This window comes from Callorhinus ursinus, unplaced genomic scaffold (assembly GCF_003265705.2).
Source record: "Callorhinus ursinus isolate GAN/ISIS: 27379988/994484 unplaced genomic scaffold, GSC_fseal_2.0 scaffold27, whole genome shotgun sequence".
In the NCBI taxonomy this organism is placed as follows: Eukaryota; Metazoa; Chordata; class Mammalia; order Carnivora; family Otariidae; genus Callorhinus; species Callorhinus ursinus.
In genome coordinates, this window is record NW_027397089.1 from 11,665,952 (window position 1) to 11,683,533 (window position 17,582).

The following is a 17,582-nucleotide window of genomic DNA, read 5'->3' on the forward strand; positions in this document are numbered from 1 at the left end:
TAATTATATAAAATGATCCCAGATCAATAAATGGGGGAAGTCTGCATTTATTTTCTTCGAGTCTTTTCACTTCAACTCTACAAATTTTCTTAAGTTTTTTTTTATGTGCTATAACAAAGGCCTTACTATTTTCCTTTATATTTTATGATCTTTTCTCAATAAGTAAAAAGATTAAGTTACTCATTAGTATCTTTTGGGATATACTTTTACTAGCCATGTGAATGACCTTACACAAATTACTTAAAATCTTTGCACTTTACTTTCTTCATGTATTAAAATGGGATCTTAATATTAACTATTCCCTGGGATTATTGTGAATTGATTTTATTAATACACATAAGGTGTTTTGGGAGGCCTGGCTGGCTCAGTCGGTGGAGTATGCAACTCTTGATATCGGGGTCATGAGTTCAAGCCCCATACTGGGCATAGCTTACTTAATAAAAAAAAATATTTGGGGTGCCTGGGTGGCTCAGTTGTTAAGCGTCTGCCTTCGACTCAGGTCATGATCCAACGGTCCTCGGATCGAGCCCCGAATCGGGCTCCCCGGTCCGTGAGAAGCCTGCTTCTCCCTCTCCCACTCCCCCTGCTTGTGTTCCCTCTCTCACCGTGTCTCTGTCAAATAAATAAAATCTTTAAAAAAATAAATAAATAATTTAAAAACATATAGGGATGCCTGGGTGGCTCAGTCCTGGTTGAGTGTCTGACTCTTGGTTTTGGCTCAGGTCACATTTCAGGTTGTGAGATGGAACCCCGCTTCAGGCCCATGCTCAGTGGAGAGTCTACTTGGGATTCTCTCTCTCCCTCTCTCTCTGCCCCTCCCCCTCCAATCTCTCTCTCTAAAATAAATCTTTTTAAAAAAAATGTATTTATTTATTTGACAGAGAGACAGAGAGAAAAGGAACACAAGCAGGGGGAGTGGGAGAGGGAGAAGCAGGCCTCCCACTGAGCAGGGATTCCCCGACACAGGGCTCAATCCCAGGACCCTGAGATCATGACCCAAGCCGAAGGCAGACACTTAACGACTGAGCCACCCAAGCACCCCTAAAATAAATAAATCTTTAAAACACACACACACACAAAGGTCTTTAGAAGAGTGTCCAGCTCATATTAAATGCTGTATCAGTATTAGCCACCATCATTACTTTAATATATCATTTCTCTAATTAATAGTAACATACCCATTACTACCTTTTTTAGTATCAACTAAAAATAAGTCTTGACTTTTTTAATTTTTTTTTAAAAAGTATGCAACTTTTTTTTTCAAGATTTTATTTATTTGAGAGAGAGAGAGAGCGAGAGAAAGCACAAGCCAGGCAGAGAGGAAGAAGTAGACTTCCCAATGAGCAGGGAGCCTGATGCCAGGCTTGATCCCAGGACCCTGGGATCATGACCTGAGCTGGAGGCAGCCACTTAACTGAGCCACCCAGGCACCCCAACTTTTTTTTAAGATTTATTTATTTGAGAGAGAACAAGCATGCGAGCTAGGGGGAGGGGCAGAGGGAGAAAGTCTTCAAGCAGACTCCCCACTGATGTGGAGCCCAATGCAGGGCTCGATCCCACAACCCATGAGATCATGACCTGAGCTGAAACCAAGAGCTGGATGCTTAACCAACTGAGCCACCCAGGCGCCTCTAAAATCTTGACTTTTTAATATAAAATGGTCTTTTAGAGGAAGTTAAAATAAAAACCAAAACAAGGGACTACTCATGGGTAGTAATTACCTAAAATCACTTAGTTGAGAAAGACTCTGAAATCTCATCTATGTTCAGAAGTAAAGAGTTCCAAGACTGATTAGTTTTGTCTGTCACAAACAAGAAGGGGGGTTTAGTGGTGGCAATAATTACTTGTTATGCCACATCTACATGCTGCTTGCGTACACTTTAAAGAATACTACATAATATGTTATAATAAATAGTACATAAGAGCAAAAAAGTCTGAATTTTAAAATTCAGAAAATGTGTTTCTAAAAGCACAATAACAGATGCCTGGGTGGCTCAATGGGGTAAGCGTCTGCCTTCAGCTCAGGTCATGATCCCGGGGTCCTGGGATGGAGCCCCACAACAAACACCCTGCTCAGTAGGGAGTTTGCTTCTCCCTCTCCCCATGCTCATGCTCGCACACACTCTCACTCTCTCTTGCTGGCTCAAAAAAATAAAATCTTTAAATAAATAATAAAATAAAGACATAATAAAGTCAACTGATTAGCAATAACCATAATTTGCCTAAATATTTTAATACTTTAATTAATGTCCAAGTTATCTGCCTAAATCAGATAAAATATGAAAAGTCTTGAGGAAAAAAAATTATAATAATTATAAAACCTAACATTTACATAGTGTTTAACATATGCCAGGCACTGTTCTAAACTTTTTACATATACTAACAACTCTAATCCTTACAACAACCCTAGAAGTAGGTACTATTATTCTCATTTTTTAGATAAGGAAACTGAAGCACAAAATGTTTAAGTACCATGGCCAAATTCACACAGCCCATAAATCTGAAACAGTCTGGTTTCCACTGTGTATCCTGAGTGACAGAGATATAATACCATATATAGAATTTCACATGGCTTTAGATTCCATAACTTTCCACAATCACTCAAAGAGAAAAAAAACTGCCCTGCCCTAGGCATCCAGTTTCCATCATGAGACTATAGAATAAATAAAAAGGAGAAATCTGAATATGAACCTCTGACCAGCAAACAGTAACCACTGCCAATAGTTCAACTAAAAGTTTAAATTCGGTGTGTTAAAGACAGTTTAGGAATATCAACGTCAAATGCATAAAAGTATGTGTTTTACAAAGGCAGTTAAGACTTTTACACCAGTAAAAGTATTACCCTTAAGCAACTTTCTTCTTAAATCTTTTGGACACTGACTCTTTATAAAACTAACATTTTTCTCCCTGCTTTAGTTATGCTAGGAAGCTCATATGGCCCTTCTCTAAGAACCTTATAGAATATACTTTTTGTATCTGAATCTAACTCCAGCTTTTCCTTTGGCCTAATTTATGCATCTAATCACTTTTAATCCTGTTATATAGATGTATCTCAAACATGGTGAACAAGACAGGATTTATAGGGACACCTGGGTGGCTCAGTCAGTTAAGTATCTGCCTTCCACTAAGGTCATGATCCCAAGGTCCTGGGATCAAGCCCCATGTGGGGCTCCCTGCTCAGCAGGGGAGTCGGCTGTTCCCTCTCCCTCTGCCCCTGCTCATGTGCTCTCTCTCTCACGCTCTCTCAAATAAATAAAATTATTTTTAAAAAAAAGATTGAGGATTTATAAATAAATCTGATATACACACACACACACAAACCTAAAGACCACAAAAAATGTGACACAAAAGAAAAAACATATTATCTGTTAATCAGGATCCTTCAATACATTCTAAACGGTACACTCACATAAGGGAAAAGACTATCTCGTTAAAAACTGGGGTTTGAGGGGCGCCTGGGTGGCCCAGATGGTTAAGCGTCTGCCTTCAGCTCAGGTCATGATCCCAGGGTCCTGGGATCAAGTCCCACATCAGGCTCCTGGCTCAGCAAGGAGCCTGCTTCTCCCTCTCCCTCTGCCTCTCCCCCTCCTCATGCTCTCTTTCTCTCTCGCTCTGTATCTCAAATGAATAAATAAAATCTTTAAAAAAAAAAAAAAAACTGGGGTTTGAGTAGATAGATTTCTATGCCAAAATATTTTTAAATATTATTTGAAACCAGTTTAAAATAGGTAAATAGTAGGCCATTCCATTCTCACCAGCGTTAATGAAGCAACTCTTAAAATATGGTCCAGGCTCTCTCTCCATAAATAAATAAAATTAAAAAAAAATAAAAAAGAAGGGGGACCTGGGACCTGGGTCCTGGGTGGCTCAGTCTGTTAAAGCAACTGTCTTCGGCTCAGGTCATGATCCCGAGGGTCCTGGGATGGACCCCTGCATCAGGCTCCCTGCTCAGTGGGGAGTCTGCTTCTCTCTTCCTAACCCTCCTGCCCCTCCCCCTGCTCATGCTCGCACTCACGCTCACGTGCTCTTTCTCTCTCTCAAGTAAATAAATACAATTTAAAAAAATATATATGATCCAGGATCCCTAGAGACTCAAACCCTTTCAGGTTTATGAAGTTAAAAACTACTTTCATAAGATTTTATTCCCCTTTTTCACTCTCATTCTCTCATGAGTACATGGTGTAGTTTTCAAGAAGCTACATGAAGTGATGTGATAACGTTATCACCCTGACAGCTAACAATGTATGCCTGGTATTCTTGTATTCAAAAAAAGTTTTAATTTCTGACATGGTAAATACTGATAGCTATAACTCACAAAAACTCTTCAGGTCCTCAATAACCTTTAAGAGTTCTAAAGGGGTCCTGAGAACAAAATGTTTGAGAACTTCTGGTTTAAACTATGAATGAATTTGCAGTTTTCAAATCAAGCTCATTCGCTAGTTTTTAAGAGCAAAAAAAGAACTGTAAAAGACAGTAATTTTGGAAAAATGATCTAGCACATGCAAGAAATTATTCTTACAGAAAACATACTGAATTAAATAAAGTTTAGGGCGCCTGGGTGGCTCAGTCGGTTAAGCGACTGCCTTCGGCTCAGGTCATGATCCTGGAGTCCCGGGATCGAGTCCCACATCGGGCTCCCTGCTCAGCAGGGAGTCTGCTTCTCCCTCTGACCCTCTTCCCTCTCGTGCTCTCTATCTCTCATTCTCTCTCAAATAAATAAATAAAATCTTTAAAAAAAATAAAATAAAAAAATAAAGTTTAAAAAGTAACATAATATACTGAATTAAATAAAAAGTTTAAAAATTAACAGTGTTAACAGAATTAAAAAAGAGGGGCGCCTGGGTGGCTCAGTTGTTAAGCATCTGCCTTTGGCTCAGGTCATGATCCCAGATCCTGGGATCAAGCCCCGCATCAGGCTCCCTGCTCAGCCAGGAGTCTGCTTCTTCCTCTTCCTCTGCCTACTGTGCCCCTGCTTGTGAGCTCTCTCTCTCTATGTCAAATAAATAAATAAAATCTTTAAAAAAAAAAGAATCTTAGTAATCAAAAACTCTGAAAATATGAGCAACTGAATTACAAAAGTTAGTGATAAGAAATGTATAATGCTTTGGGGCGCCTGGGTGGCTCAGTCGGTTGAGCCTCTGCCTTCAGCTCAGGTCACAATCCCAGGGTCCTGGGATAGAGCCCCGCATCGGGCTCCCTGCTCGGCGGGAAGCCTGCTTCTCCCTCTCCCACTCTTCCTGCTTGTGTTCCTACTCTTGCTATCTCTCTCTCTGTCAAATAAATAAATAAAATCTTTAAAAAAAAATGTAAAATGCTTTAATCCAAGCACTACTTTAAAAAAATTAAGGGGACCACTTCACACCAGTCAGAATGGCTAAAATTAACAAGTCAGCAAACAACAAATGTTGGCGTGGATGCGGAGAAAGGGGAACTCTCTTACACTGCTGATGGGAATCAAATTGGTGCAGCCACTCTGGAAAACAGTATGGAGGTCTCTCAAAAAGGTAAAAATAGAGCTACCCTACATCCTAGCAATTGCACTACTGGGTATTTATCCCAAAGATACAACTGTAGAGATCCGAAGGGGTACCTGAACCCCAATGCTTATAGCAGCAATGTCCACTATTGTGGCCAAACTATGGAAAGAGCCAAGATGTCCATCGACAGATGAATGGATAAATAAGCGTGGTATATATACACACACACAATAGAGTATTACTCAGCCATCAAAAAAAAAAAAGAGGCGCCTGGGCGACTCAGTGGGTTGAGCAACTGCCTTCAGCTCAGGTCACGATCTCAGGGTCCTGGGATCAAGCCCCGTGTCAGGATCCTTGCTCAGCGGGGAGCCTGCTTCTCCCTCTGCCTCTCCCCCTGCTTGTGTTCTCTCTCTCTCTGTCAAATAAATAAATTAAAAATCTTAAAAAAAAAAATGAAATCTTGCCATTTCCTACAACGTGGATGGAACTAAAGGGTATTATGCTAAGCAAAATAAGTCAATCAGAGAAAGACAATTATCATATGATCTCATTCATACGTGGAATTTAAGAAACAAAACAGAGGAGCATAGGGGAAGGGAGGGAAAAATAAAACAAAATGAAATCAGAGAGGGAGACAAACCATAAGAGACAACTTAATTACAGGAAACAAACTGAGGGTTGCTGGAGGAGAGGTGGGTAGGGGATGGGGTCACTGGGTGATAGGCATTAGGAGGGCATATGATATAATGAGTACTGGGTGTTATATACAACTGATACATCACTGACCTCTACCTCTGAAACTAATAATACACTATATGTTAACTGAATTTAAATTTTAAAAAATAAAGTAAAATAAATAAATAATTAATTAATTAAGGTGAAGTCTTGATACTCTGCAGCAGACTAATCCAAAACGACATCTCACAGTCCTTTTTTTTGCAGAGTCAACAATGAGACGGCAGACAGAAAGGATTTTTTTTTCTTCAGCAAAAACAAAACAGAACCCTAACTAAAGTAAGTTTCTAAGGTAACCAAATAGTTGCTCAAAGAAAAAGGCAGTTTTAAAAAATAATTTCCTTAGTGCACTTAATACTCTTATTTTTCAAAAAGAAAAATTATTAGAAAAAGAAATGTACCTGAAAATGGCAGGGTTGCAGACATGCTTTGGATCCAATGCTTCTCCCTGTATAAATTCATAGCACAGTCCGTTATTGAAGGTACAGTAGAGTTGCGGTGCACAGCCATGAGCCTGCAACACTCGGAAACTCTTCACTTCCTCATCTCGATCAACTAACAACTCAGTCTTATTGCCATAAATTCGCACCAGGACTACATCCTCCATTGTATTACTCACATAACAGCCAATAAGTTTATTTGTGATTCCATCTGTGAAAAGCTGCCAAAAAAAAAAAGAGAAAAAATGAGGGAAAAAAGCGATTACACACATTTAACGAATGAAATAGCAGATAGCTTAAAATAATTAAATACTAATTAAAAGAAAATATCTAGTTTTTAACATTAAAAAAACTTTTAAATACAATTTTGCCTAACGTGTGTATAATTTTAATTCCACTTAAAACAAAAAGGAATGCTATAATTCCTATAACATTATGACTTTCTTGATCCAAAAGTGTTAATTATTCAATCTCCAGTAATTCCACACAGTGTTTTGATACCTATTATATCTCACATTATGCTTGTCCTGCAATCATTGCAAATGTGTGTGCATACACACACAATCTCTCCTATGTCTAATAAACTGGAAAGTCTCTGAAGACAGAAACACTGCCCTCCTCCAGCATGACATATAACATATAAAAGGTCTTTAATAACGTTCCCAAGTGTAATATACAAATACAAAGCTACCATAAGTTACACATTATGGTAAATATCCAACTTATAAAAATTAATTTTAAATGTTAATTTTAAAGGTTTCTTAACACAACATGCATTAGAAATTGTTTAAAGCATTCAGGTTATAATTCAAACTTGAATGCTATGGCTAAAAAAAAAGCACAACCTTAATCAGAGGAAGTGAGAGCTTAAGTAGAGATTTCTACAATATTTTCTTTTTTTTTTAAGATTTTATTTTATTTATTTGTGACAGTAAGAATGAGAGAGAGAGAGAGAGCACATGAGAGGGGTAAGGGTCAGAGGGAGAAGCAGACTCCCCGCCGAGCATGGAGCCCGATGCAGGACTCGATCCCGGGACTCCAGGATCGTGACCTGAGCTGAAGGCAGTTGCTCAACCAACTGAGCCACCCAGGCGCCCTTACAATATTTTCTAAAAGGGACTTGGGGACTTTTCAAGAGCTTAAGTCAAGAATTTCAAGTTCTTTTTTTATATCTGAGCACAAATGGTACATTTAAAAAGCAAACAGATGATTAGCAGTATTAGTTCAAATCCACTCAAAATTTGCAACTTTTGGGGTGCCTGAGTGGCTCAGTCATTAAGTGTCTGCCTTCAGCTCAGGTCATGGTCCCAGGGTCCTGGATCAAGCCCCACATCGGGCTCTCTGCTCAGCGGGAAGCCTGCTTCTCCCTCCCCCACTCCTTCTCCTTGCGTTACCTCTCTCGCTGTGTCTCTGTTAAATAAATAAACAAAATCTTAAAAAAAAAAAGCACATGATAAAATTTAATACTCATGTATGATGAAAACATTTGCAAACTAAGAATAAAATGAAGACTTCCTTGGAGCCCCTAGCTGGCTCAGTCCATATAGCGTGCGACTCTTGATCTCAGGGTTGTGAGTTCGAGCCCCACATTGGGTATAAAGATCACTTGAAAATACATACATACATAAGTTTAAAAGAGGAACCTTCCTTAATCTGACAGAGTATCCAAAGAAAACCTATGGGGCACCTGGGTGGCTCAGTCGGTTAAGCGTCTGCCTTCGGCCCAGGTCATGATCCCAGCGTCCTGGGATCGAGCCCCACATCAGGCTCCCTACTTGGTGGGAAGCCTGCTTCTCCCTCTCTGACTGCCTGCCGCTCCCCCTGCTTGTGCTCTCTCTGTCAAATAATTAAAAAAATAAAAAAAAACAAAGAAAACCTACACATAACATCATACCTCATAATAAACTATTGAAAGTATTCTCCCTGAGACAGGGAACAAAATAAGGGTGCCCACTCTCACCTATTTCAACATTGTGCTGGACGTCCTGGCCAGTGCAGTAAGGCAAAAATAATAAAAATTAAAATTAAAAAAAATAATAATAATAAATAAAAGAATAGGAAAGGAAAAACAAAACTATCATTATTTGCAGACAGAGAAAAAGCAAAAAGCATACACATTAAACATAAGAATTAATGTTTGAAAAATTCAATACAGATCAATTGAATTTCTGTATACCAACAATCCTTTTTTATTAAGTTATACCTTTTATAATAATATCAAAAAAAATCAAATTCCTAGGGGAAAAAAAAATCAAATGAAACATGCAAGATCACAACACTGAAAATTTTAAAAAGTCTGAGAGAAGGGGTACCTGGCTGGCTCAGTCTGTAGGGCATACAACTCTTTTTTTCTTCTTTTTTTAAAGATTTTATTTATTTGTCAGAGAGAGAGAGAGCACAAGCAGGGGGGCAGCATAGAGAGGGAGAAGCAGACTCCCCGCCAAGCAGGGAGCCCAATGCAGGACTTGATCCCAGGCCCCTGGGATCATAACCTGAGCCAAAGGCAGACACTTAACCAACTGAGCCACCCAGGCATCCCAGGGCATGGAACTCTTGATCTTGGGGCCATGAGTTCAAGCCCCCCACTGGGGAAAGAGTTTACCTTAAAAAAAAAGTTTGAGAGAAATAAAAGGACTAAATAAATGGGATATACATTGTTTATGGATTTTAAGACAGTATTATTAATGATTTTACTTCTCAAATATCTATAGATTCCACAAAGTATCAAACTCTCACCCAGTTTCTTCTGTAAAAATTGAAAAGCTAAGTCTGCAACTTATATGACATTTTAAAAAGTCAAGAAAAGTCAAGGCAATTTTCAAGAACAAAGTCAGAATCCTATACCAAGGACTACAGTAAGTATATCACATACCAACACCCATAGCAATTCATCAGGTTCTATGCCTGATGATGTGTGCTTTTTATTATCACTTATCCCAACAAGAAATAGATTTTTATTAAAAAGAGTTACTGTAATATTCAGATCAGGAATAATGTACTTTCAAAGAATCTTCTCATTACCTTCAATTCATAGTAATCTTAGAGAAAATTCCCCAAAGCTTTATGGTTTTCAAACTGAAAAGAGGGGCACCTGGGTGACTCAGTCATTAAGTGTCTGCCTTCAGCTCAGGTCATGATCCCAGGACCCTGGGATCGAGCCCCACATCGGGCTCCCTGCTCCATGGGAAGCCTGCTTCTTCCTCTCCCACTCCCCCTGCTTGCGTTCCTTCTCTCGCTATGTCTCTCTCTGTCAAATAAATAAAATCTTTAAAAAAAAGAAAAAGAAAGAAAGAAATATACAGGTCCTTCGGCACTTTCTCTAATTTCTACCTTAGTATTTTTTTAATTTTTTTAAAAGATTTTATTTATTTCTGAGAGAGAGAGCGTGCACGTACATGCACATGAGTGGGGGGAGGGACAGAGGGAGAAGCAGACGCCCCACCAAGCAGGGAGCCTGATTCGGGACTCAATCCCAGAACCCTGGGATCATGAACCTGAGTCAAAGGCAGACACTTAACCGACTGAGCCACCCAGGCAGGCGCCTTCTACCTTAGTATTTTGAGGAGATACAGATATAAATAAAGATATACAGATGGTCCCCAACTTACGATGATCTTACAATTTTCCAACTTTACAATGGTGTAAAAACGATACACATTCAGTAGAAACCACAACTTCTGAGTATGAATTTAGGGCTGGCAATATGCAGTATGATCCTCTCTCTTGATGATAGGCAGCAATAGCTGCAGCTCCCAAGCAACCACACCATCATGAGAGTAAACAACCGATACACTTAGAACCACTCTGTACCCATACAACCATTCTGTTTTTCACTTACAGTACAGTATTCAATAAATTATATAAAATATTCAAGACTTTGTTATAAAATATGCTTTGTGTTAGATGATTTTGCCCAACTGTAACGAAGTATCAGTGGTCTTGGCATACTTAAGACAGGCTAGGCTAAGCTAATGATGTGCAGTAGGTTACATGTGTAAAATGCATTTTCGATTTAGGATATTTTGACTTACAATGGGTATTAGGATGTAACTACATCATAAGTCAAAAGATACACATATACATATGAAATTAAATTAAATTTCTTAGCCTAGGGGCGCCTGGGTGGCTCAGCTGGTTAAGCAACTGCCTTCGGCTCAGGTCATGATCCTGGAGTCCCGGGATCGAGTCCCGCATCAGGCTCCCTGCTCAGCAGGGAGTCTGCTTCTCCGTCGGACCCTCCCCCCCTCATACTCTCTAATTCTCTCTCTCAAATAAATAAATAAAATCTTTTAAAAAAAATAAAAATTAAAAATTAAAAAAAAATTTCTTAGCCTATTACATGCATACAGATATCACCACCAAAGGAGCAAAAAAAAAATCTTAGGTATTACAATAGTTTGTAGACCATCAAAACTCAACCCTACAAAATCCTATTCTTTGGTACATAATTTCTGTTCGGTAGAAATCAATAAAATTTTTAATTAATTTAAGCTTTCTGTTTAGAGAGTAATTATTAAAAGGGTTGAGAAACAACAGCCTAGAACATAGACATATTCAATAAATGTTTGTTTGTGCACAGACTGATTGTAAAATACCCTGGAAATGACCAATTTGTAGAATGAGAACACTATGGCCTAGATAAGTTCCCTTCCTTATCCAAAGTTACACAATGGCAGAACAGTTTATAAAAAGCTGGTATCATGACGCTTAATCTGTTTCAAGGATATCAAGACCCACCCTCAAGTTCACTAACATGATCCTAGATTCACTGTAATATTGCTAAAGCATTATTTGGGGAAAAAAATAAAGAAGGGGTTAGAGATGATAAATCCCTGATGCTAGGTATTTGCCAAATTACCCGGAGTATTAAACAGCAGGCATGTTGCCATCTGTTACAGGAGGTAAAAGTAAATGAAACCTAGCAATGACAGATCTAAACCCAGGAGTTTAGTCACTGAATCCACAATAAAATGCAAAATGAGAAACCGGCTAAATGCACAATTCCCTGGCTATTGTTAGCATAGTACCTAGAACAGAAAGCTAAAGACACTTAGGGCAGACTGTGACGTTACACAGACCCAGATTCCAACTCGTCCAATGCAACATCAAGCTGCTAACCTCAAAACCAACACAAAAAGAGAAAAATCACACTGAACAAGTAGATTTACAGCTGCTTACCAAAATGACTCAGGTGGCAAGGAGAAAAAAAAAATCAGGAAACTACTAAAACCAGGGGATATAGCGTAAAAGTTGTCTCATTTAGTGGCTCAAGCTAGCTCCCTAAAAAACCTGTATTAGTATGGCCCATAAGAATGGTTAAGAAGCAGTCTATGGTTTGAAGACCATGACATGTTTGCATTAATGCAGGACCCACAGCTCACTACTGACAGTCCTTAATGGCAGTGACTAACCCAAACAAGAGTGCTATAGTCTGGTACAATGAATGAAAGTGGCTAGAAAGTTTGTTTATCCTGAAGAGGGGAACTGTCCTGTTTTTTGCATGCAAAGTGAAGTAGCTGATATGCTATCATGCAGGCCACACTAGACCTGCTTTATAGTGACCAAGATTTTCAACCATTTAATATGTCCCAGCCCCAGGTCATGGTGAATACTGTGTGATAAAGATTACTCCTACTGGGACGCCTGGGTAGCTCAGTCAGTTAAGTGTCTGCCTTCGGCTCAGGTCATGATACCAGGGTCCTGGGATCGAGTCCTGCATGGGGCTCCCTGCTCTGCAGGGAGCCTGCTTCTCCCTCTGCCTCTGCCTCTCTCTCTCTGTCTCTCATGAATAAATAAATAAAATCTTAAAAAAAAAAAAGATGACTCCTACTACATGAGTCCCCCTGTAACTTTACTATTACCAACACAAGAAACTATTCAGAATATTGGATCAGATTTGCTGTCTCAAGCTCACCATCATGAGTCTCAGGAATAATACCAAGAAAATTAGAATGGTTCACTAGCAAGTGGAAAAGATAAGGAGATGGCAAATCTACTTCCCAGTTGAATGGAAGTTTTTAGTGGTTATTGAAAAAGCAGATAAATAAAACAGATACTGATGGGGCACGTGGGTGGCTCAGTTGGTTAAGCAACTGCCTTCGGCTCAGGTCATGATCCTGGAGTCCCGGGATCGAGTCCCGCATCGGGCTCCCTGCTCAGCGGGGAGTCTGCTCCTCCCTCTGACCCTCCCCCCTCTCATGCTCTCTCTCTATCTCATTCTCTCTCTCAAATAAATAAAATCTTAAAAAAAATAAAAATAAAAAAAAACAGATCCTGATGAGGTTGAAGCAAAAGTTTCTAACATTATTATCAGAGATTTATCAGAGACTGACAGACAGGAGCTGCTACCAGTCTCCCAGCATTGAAGGGCCCCTAACAAATCCACTCTATTTACTCTAGTTTGGGAGACCTTAAAAAACCAGAACATGAAGAAAATACAAAGATGATATTAAGAATGTGCCACCGGGGCGCCTGGGTGGCTCAGTTGGTTAAGCAACTGCCTTCGGTTCAGGTCATGATCCTGGAGTCCCAGGATCAAGTCCTGTATCAGGCTCCCTGTTCAGCAGGGATTCTGCTTCTCCCTCTGACCCTCCACCCTCTTGTGCTCTCTCTCATTCTCTCTCTCAAATAAATAAAATCTTTAAAAAAAAAATGTGCCACCAATGTGGGAATTAATCAAGATGAAAAATGACTGATGGTAGGATCTACCTCAGTAGCCAGGGATCCAAGACCAATGGAAATATGTGGGTAAAATGGCCTAGAGTTAGAGAGAAGAAACTTTTTTGAGATTCCTTGATATGGAAGCCCAACGCACTGAATCTAACACCTATGTGAGGGACTCTAAAAGGAGCAACAGTTAGAACTGGAGATATGGGGAGGCTACTATTGATGGGAAAGTTTGGATGCAAATTAGAGTCTTGGAACAGATATTATATGAGGTGGTTTTGTCTCCTCTGCCAGAATGCATTACTGAACAGATTATGTTTTATAGGAATGCTTCCCTTATTTACTATTGTAAAACAGAAGACACATAAATTTACCCTTCAGTCTGGACTTATGACCATATCAATTGGGAACTTACAGAATTGCCCAAACCTGCCACAGATGCTATTTACAGCAATACAGAATACCTGGTGGGCAAAAAGAGTTTATAGCTTTAATGACACAGAAGTTAAACTGGTATCAATAAACTTGAAGGTCATCTTAAGACCCCCAAAACACTAATCCAATACCTTCTTTCAGTATGTGGCACTGTCCTGCAACTACAAACCCTGAGATGATAAAAATATTAAACTTTATTTAGCCACTGTGAAATTTCTTTAGTCCTAAGGATGACTTAAGATACCAAGCAGGGAACTTGTTTTGACATGTATTTATGGTCTAGGATGATAATTACTGAATTTAAATGAATAAACTCTCTCTGGCCAATAAAATAGTAAAGACAAGCTTCAATTAAGATGATTACTAAACAAAGTAAAAAGTCTAGAAAGGTGGAAATTAATACTTATCAGTTAACTGTTTTGTAGAAGAAACCATTGGATTCCATCATCTTCCAAAATAACAAAATTAAAAGGAATATAATAAACAATACCATTTTCATGTATCCCACTGGCAGAAATGTTTAAATTTGGTATCAGGGATTGGACAAGGTATAAGGAAAACGTACTCTCCAACACTGTGTTGAGGAGTATATATATTAACACAACTCTCATGACAGTTTAGCAATATTAAAGTGAGAAACAGCCTGATAGTTTTATGTGTAAACTTGGATTGGCTATAATACCCAGTTACTCAAACACTAATTTAGATGCAGCTGTGAAGTATTTTGTAGAAGCACTTAACATCTACAATCAGTTACATGGGTGGGCCTCATCCAATCTTTAAGGAATGTAAAAATAAAACAAGTTTTAAGTGTCCCTGAAGAAATTCTGCCTTAAGACTACAGCATTGGGCATCTGGGTGATTCAGTCGATTAAGCATCTGACTCTTGGTTTTAGCTCAGGTCACAGTCTCATGGGTGGTGGGGTTGAGCCTTGCACTAGGACTCCACGCTCAGCAGAGAGTCTGCTTGAAGATTCTCTCCCTCTACCCCTCCCCTAACTTGTACACACACATGGGCTCTCTCGCTCTCAAATAAATAAATCTTCAAACAACAACAAAAAAAAAAAGACTACAGCATTGGGGCGCCTGAGTGGCTCAGTTGGTTAAGCGGCTGCCTTAGGCTCAGGTCATGATCCCAGGGTCCTGGGATCGAGTCCCATGAGCAGGGAGCCTGCTTCTCCTTCTCCCTCTGTCTCCCGGCTTGTGCTCTCACTCTCTCTCTGTCAAATAAATAAATAAAATATTAAAAAAAAAAAAGACTACAGCATCAACTCCTGCCTAAGTTTCTAGCCTATTATCCTGCCCTACAATTCAGACTTAGCCTCGACAACTGGTATGAGCCAATTCTTTGAAATAAAGCCCAGACAGCATATATATATGAAGTTCTGTTTCTCTGAATGACCCTAACTGGCACAGTTTTTAACCTTATAATTCCACTAATAAAGTTTAGGGGTGCCTGGAAGTTTCAGTCAGAGGAGCATGTGACTCTTGATCTCAGGACTGTGAGTTCAAGCCCCACATCGGGTGTAGAGATTACTTAAATAAATTAAAAAAAAATTTACTCTGAGGACATATTTAGAAAAGTTATCCAAAATATACACATAAAAGCAGTTCACGCAATACTGTTTTTAATATGCAAAAAATAAAAATAAAATAAATAAAAATAAAAACAATGTTGTTTAAAAAATATGGGCAGGGGCACCTGGCTCAGGCAGTTGAGCCTCCAACTCTTGGTTTCCACTCAGGTCATGATCTCAGGGTGAGGTCGAGCCCCACATCAGGCTCCATGTCCAGCAGGGAGTCTGCTTGAGATTCTCCCTCTCCCTCTGCCCCTCCCCCCACCTGTGCAAGCATGCATATGCTTCACACTCATGCTCGCTCTCTCTCTCAAATAAATAAATGCTTAAAAAAATATGTGGGTAGGGGCGCCTGGGTGGCTCAGTCGGTTAAGCGTCTGCCTTCAGTTCAGGTCATGCTCTCAGGGTCCTGGGATGGAGCCCCACGTGGGGCTTCCTGCTAAGCGGGGAGTCTGCTTCGCCCTCTCCCTCTGCCCCTCCTCCCCACTCATGCTCTCTCTCTCTCTCTCCAAATAAATAAAATCCTAAAAAAAAAAATATGGGGCAAAAATATGGGGCAGACTACCTATACTTATGACATAGAAGGATGTCTAAGATATATTATTTTAAAATGCAACATACAGAATGCATTGTTGTGTATACAAAAGGAATATATTTATATTTACTGATATTTATTTTTTTAAGATTTTATTTATTTATTTGACAGAGAGAGAGAGAGAGCACAGCAGGGGGAGTGGCAGGCAGAGGAAGAGAGAAGGAGGCTCCCCACAGAGCAGGAGGAACCCAATGTGGGACTCGATCCCAGGACCCCAGGATCATAACCTGAGCCGAAGGCAGTCGCTTAACCAACTGAGCCACCCAGGCACCCTATTTACTGATATTTATTAACAAAGGTAGGTATGTGCCCTAACAAATCCACAATCTGCTAATTTTTTAGAAGTTCAAAAACTGCTCACCTAATTACTGTGGGGAGAATGAATGACTTGGAAGTTGAGGGAGTTAAACTTTTTATTTTTCATCTTATAGCCTTGTATCTGTTTTAAGTATTTTATTAAGAACATATGTTATGTTTTTTAAACAAAGTCAACAGGCTTAGATAGGATATGAACCTTTCTAATTTTCTACTTTATACTCTTCAGAATTTTTAAACTTCATTTTAATAATTAACTCACATGATGTTTAACATGACCAAATACTATATTTATAGCTATCAAACATTAAAGTCAATAACATACCAACATCATGCGAAAGTGAAAGGCAGCATGAAAAAAAGGAATACAAAATTGTACATATGGTATGATATGTATGAAAAGTAGAAGATAACAAAAAAACAGTTGATTTTTTAAATAAAATATGGATAGTAAATGGTTTTTCTTCCTAGTCAAAGTTTCAATATTGTAATATATCTTTTTAGTAAAACTAAATTATTTCATGTTCATGTCCCTCGTAAAAGGAAATTCATACACTTAATATATTATTTTCTCATAATACTGACTTGCAAAGAAATGACTATTTCAAAATACTGTTTAAAAAAAAAAAAAAAAACTGCTATTGTGACTACCACTAGAGGGAAGGAGAGATTAGGACCAGGAAGGAAAAACGGTGATATTCTGGGTTGCTGATAATATTTTCTTTCCCAGGGTTTGGGTTACACAGTATTTGTTCTACAAAAAAACGTATGTTTCATGCATTTTCCTGTATCTTTGTTGTATCTCACGATTTTTAAAAGGGTGATAAAAATGTATTTATGGCCAATCTGTTCTATCAAAGAGCAACTCCTGAGAAGACAAAATCATGAGAAATAACCTGATTCCTTAAATTTAGGTCTACCATTACTTCCCCATCTTTGTCACCCACAGAAGAAAAAAACTCTTAAACTTCCCTTTTCCCTCACCTGCAAGCCATTAACTCCTGCATATTTATTTTCTGAAATGTCAAATCCGTGCTTTATTTTCATCTCCCAGGCCACTGTCCTAATTTGGGTGACAGCACCTCTTGTGTACTAATGTTAACAGGCTCTCCTAGGTTAAGTCTTTCTCAAACATTTTTTATGTGATACTCAGACAAAAATATACCTTTATCTAATTTAGTACATACTTTCATATGAAACTAAAACAAGCTTCACCAAGCAGTCCTTACCTTATTATTTGCAAGACTCTATGATCTATCCTATCACTTTTAACTCATCTTTTTAAACTGTAGTGGTGAGCGCCTGGGTGGCTCAGTTGGTTAATCGACTGCCTTCGGCTCAG

At 38.9% G+C, this 17,582-nt stretch overlaps 1 protein-coding gene across 1 annotated transcript in view; it reads right to left on the reverse strand.

Moving 5' to 3' along the window:
* Positions 1 to 17,582, reverse strand: part of ETNK1 (ethanolamine kinase 1) — a 67,343-nt gene that overhangs the window by 42,468 nt on the left and 7,293 nt on the right. The window contains exon 2 of the mRNA XM_025879726.2: positions 6,614 to 6,873. Coding sequence (XP_025735511.1) covers positions 6,614 to 6,873 — 260 coding nt within the window. The remainder of the gene's footprint in view (positions 1 to 6,613; positions 6,874 to 17,582) is intronic.